At 50.0% G+C, this 4,302-nt stretch overlaps 1 protein-coding gene across 1 annotated transcript in view; it reads right to left on the bottom strand.

The window, feature by feature from the left end:
• GABRB3 (gamma-aminobutyric acid type A receptor subunit beta3) overlaps positions 1–4,023 on the bottom strand; it is a 115,007-nt gene extending 110,984 nt beyond the window's left edge. Inside the window, exons 1-3 of the mRNA XM_057368088.1 lie at positions 3,893–4,023; positions 3,632–3,723; positions 3,410–3,477 (exon numbers count right to left, since the gene is read on the bottom strand). Of these exons, the coding sequence (XP_057224071.1) occupies positions 3,410–3,477; positions 3,632–3,723; positions 3,893–3,972 (240 nt within the window). The 5' untranslated portion in view covers positions 3,973–4,023. The remainder of the gene's footprint in view (positions 1–3,409; positions 3,478–3,631; positions 3,724–3,892) is intronic.
• Positions 4,024–4,302: the final 279 nt, after the last annotated feature.

The raw sequence follows: 4,302 nt of genomic DNA on the forward strand, positions 1-4,302 counted from the left end.
TAAAGAGATCTGGAGATATAATGTGCAGGTCATTAACAGATTGCAGCCCTTCCTAGAGCAATGCACTTTTTATATGCAACTTTATTAATTCCCTCTTGCTACCATATATGTATCTATACCTTGAAGTATAAATATCAAAGCATGTGATTTTTATATCATACATGTTTACAGTTTCAATAGTGCTACTCAGTATTTTCAAGATGTTATGAAATTAAATAGAAACTGCTTATTCACAACTTTTCAGTAAAATAATTTGATGCTCTGGAGTCCTGATACTTGTATCTGTGCTCCTGATCCAGCTTAGCATTTCAGCATCAAAAATGAAGAAAAATGTTAATCATTCCACATTATCCAAGGAATATGTACATGGTTTTTCAGTAAGTCTATTCTAAAAAATAGCTACAGTTAACCAGGATGTATAGGGCAAAGGACTTCTAGTGATTTTCAACAGAAAGACTAAAACCACACAAATAAATTTTTTAAATGCTGGAAAGCTTAATAACTAACTAGTAAATAAAGATTAATAGAGGAATATATTATATATATGCCTACAGTTTGATTATGAATAGAAAAGAGTATGATACAAGCTATAATTCCTGTTACAAAGCATTGTCATCATGTGACTGAAAGCTACATTACAGATTGCCTAGAAGGTAGCATAATAAAACTTGCTGTAATAACATTTTATTTATGTCCATAAAATTGAAGAATGTTAAATCTCTGGTTATTTTATTTTTAACACAGAGATGAATTTTAACAAGCTAATTTATAAAAGGTTACATCAATGTCTAGATTTAAATCAAAAGAATTAATGTCCATACTACCAGAGTTCACAGAGAGAAATTCCTGCAAGACATTTCAATAGTTGATGAGGCTAAGGGTCAACACTCACTGTATCTGCTTGGAATTAAAAGAAAGAATATGTCAAAGTTTAAAAGTTTAGTTAGCAGCAAGCATGAAGTTCAACAGCTATGCCTCAGGTCTTCAAACTAACTGTGACTTTTTTTCCCTTCCAAATTACTACTTGGAATCAATACTGGAGTAATCTTGAAAAGCTCCTTCTGTTCATTCTTACACTCATTGATACATACTCAAGAATCTTCACAGACCAGTATAAAGTTACATAAAACTTTATAGAACTACTTAGAAGTAATTAATTAAGGCAGTATGTGAATACAGCAGTGCTTAGTCAAAGGTGACTTCTTTTACAGGGACATAAAACAAGCTCAGCTGAAACTCTGGTTGTGGCACCGTGTTCACCAACCAGAAGCCCTTCCTGCTCATTTTTCCTGAAGTAAACTAGTACAGTTTCTATAACAATAGTGCTTCAGCAAGTTCCTTCAGAAAGATGGTATTAGTTTCTGTTTCAAGATCTCTATTGGTATTTTTCAGACTTTACATTTTCCCATGAGAGGGCACAAAAAAAAAMCCCTCTTCACTTCTATACAACTGCTCTGGCAACTGATGGGAAAGAATGGGCATCGACTCCTGGGGCAGCTAGAAACTGAAGCAATTGGTGCACTGACACACTGTTTGGGGGAAGAGGATGGCACCCTTCTTCTTGAGGTGCTCCCACATCACTGAAGATCTGATTACCCAGCATAGCATAACAAGCAGTGTAATTACTTAATTTTCCTTACACCCCTGTCACAGTGAGTTGGAGAAGTTGTTATCTGAACCTAACAGGCTTTATGGCAGCTGCTGAAAAAAAAAAAAAAAAAAAAAGAAAAAGCACAAAAGGCAGCATACATCCCCTCATTCTCTTCCCAGTCTCAGTATGCCTTTCTCTGGTATTTATTGCCTCTCTGGCACTTAACATACACAGTGTTATATATTAATTTAATGAGTCATGTAATGCTTCCCTAAGACTGGAACATATCCAAAGGTGGGGAAGGTGGCCGCGGGGATAGTGAAGTCAGACTTTTCAATTACTCTTCAAAGAGAAGCTTTCATTCAGCTCCCATTTTTTAACTTGAGAAGCAATCCTACACGTAGAGAAAAGCCTGTCAAATACATGAGAGGTGTCTCTGCAGTTGCCTGAATCTGCATGAAGCCTAAAACAAACCATTGTAAGTAAGAACTATCTCATTTTTTTCCCCTCCTGAATGAGTAAAAAGGCTGGCATTGGTGACACGTTTATTTGCAAACAGGTAACTACCTCTGCCAAAAACATTTTTTTTAAAGATGAGAAGTAGACCCAAAGTTTCTCTTTCAGAATTTCAGGTAGAGGGGTTGAAAGTAGTGGCAGGATTAATGAAAATACAGGGATCATGCATCAAACCAAGCTACGCCAGCTTGAAACACTGCAACAGTAGATTGAAGGAGGTGTAGTGCAGTATTAGTGTCATATGTACTATAAGAAAGCTCAGCTTCCAAACGTGTAAATACTATTTTTAATGCCACAAATGTAACTACAGCATTGCAGAGTGGGCTGGTCTTTCTACACGAGGTTCGCAAAAGGAGAGGAAAAAAGCTGAGACACAGAGAGAAGGACCAACTTGCTCAGGAGCATGAAAAATCCACCTCAGATTTAGGATTAGAACAAGAAACAGCAATTKTAGCTTCTAACCCCGAATCATCAAAGTATACAGATGAGAGGACCAAAACGCAGAAAGGCACTGAACACCTCCCTGTCCATCGGTGAACCCAACAGCCGCGCACAGCATCACTTTCCGAAGCAAGTCTACAATTCCTCCCAAGTCCATTCACAACCGCGCCGGCTCGGGGTGTTCAACAAGCCTTTAAAGCACTCGCACATGTCAGAGTTACCCACCGACAAGCTGGGCTGTTGGCTTTTTTTCCCCCTGAACTTCGCAAGAAGCAGGGAGATGCCGCCAACCGCAGCCCTCCACCACGGGCCCCGGGCAGCCCGCCGGCCGCGCCAGCCTGCCCCGCATCCCGGCCGCATCCTGCCCCGCATCCCGGCCGCATCCTGCCCCGCATCCTGCCCCGCATCCCGCCCGCATCCTGCCCTGCATCCTGCCCCGCATCCCGCCCCGCATCCTGCCCTGCATCCCGCCCCGCATCCTGCCCCGCATCCCGGCCGCATCCCGCCCCGCATCTCGCCCCGCATTCCCCGAGGCCGCGGCAGGTGCGGCGGTCCGGCGGAGCCCCAGCGAGCTCCGGCCGCCCGGGGGGACAGGCGGAGGAGAAGGAGGGTTGGTACAAACTGGCAGCCCGACACACTCGCGGAGACGGCCGCCGGCAGTGAGGGGAAAAAAGGGGGGAAGGAGGAAAGCGCGTCTCCAGGGAAATAAAGTTTTCAAGCGAAGAGGGCAGCGCTCGGCGCCCCGCGCAGCCCCGCCACSGCCCGCCGAGGCAGCAGCGACTTCGTGAGAGGAGGGACGGGAACGGGCGGCCGTGACCCCGCCGATAGCCCCGCCGCCGGCCGGGCTCCCCCGCTACTCACCATGTTGACTTCGGAAACCATGTCGATGCTGGCGATGTCGATGTTCATCCCCACGCAGACGGGCGGACCTGCGAGCAGACCAGAGCTTTACCCGGCGGCCAGAGGAGCCGCGGCAGCGGGGGCGCGGTGGCCGGACCCGCCGTGCGGGAGCGGCGGCAGCGCCGGGGACAGATGCGGGGAGGGGGGAATCGCCGGGCGGCGAGCCCGGGCAGGGCGACTCACCTCCGAAATCCGGCCGGAGGCGGATGTCGTAGCCCTTCAACAATTTATCCACAGTTTCTTTCACGAAGGACATGTTGCCGGGATCGTTCACACTGTGGGGAGAAACAGACGGGGGTGTCGGGCGTGAGAGGCAAAGCCGGGGTGCGGGGGGCCAGGGGCGACAGCCGGAGCCGGGCGGGAGGGGGAGGGAGGGGGAGCGCATCAGCTTGTTCCCCTGGAGAAACGCATCCCGCGCCGCCGCCGGGGCACGCTGGCTCCTACCTCTGGGCGCAGCAGACCACGGCCACCAGGACGGGAGCAGAGAAGATCCCGAAGATCCTGCCTCCCCCAAAGCCCCACATCCCTCCGCTCCGCGCTCCCTTCGCGCAGCAGCAGCAGCAGCCGCCGCCGCGATCCGGCTGCCCCGGCTGCCGCTGAGGAAGAGGCGGAGGCGACAGTCCCCGTTCTCCCCCCACCTCACCCTCCCCCCCAAAAACAAAATCCCCCCACCCCCTGCCCCAGCACCACCGCCCGGCCCGCGGGAGCCGCCCGCGCACCCGGCTGCCCCCGCCCCGCGGCCGGACGCCGCCGAGCCCCGGAGGAAGCTGCCCTCCGCCGGAGCCCGGCCAGCGCCTCCCTCCGCCCGCCCCGCCGCCTTCCCGCCACCGGGAGGGGAGGGGACGGAGGGAGGG

Source organism: Malurus melanocephalus, unplaced genomic scaffold, assembly GCF_030028575.1.
Source record: "Malurus melanocephalus ecotype Western Australia unplaced genomic scaffold, MMel_1.1 scaffold_88, whole genome shotgun sequence".
Classification (NCBI taxonomy): Eukaryota; Metazoa; Chordata; class Aves; order Passeriformes; family Maluridae; genus Malurus; species Malurus melanocephalus.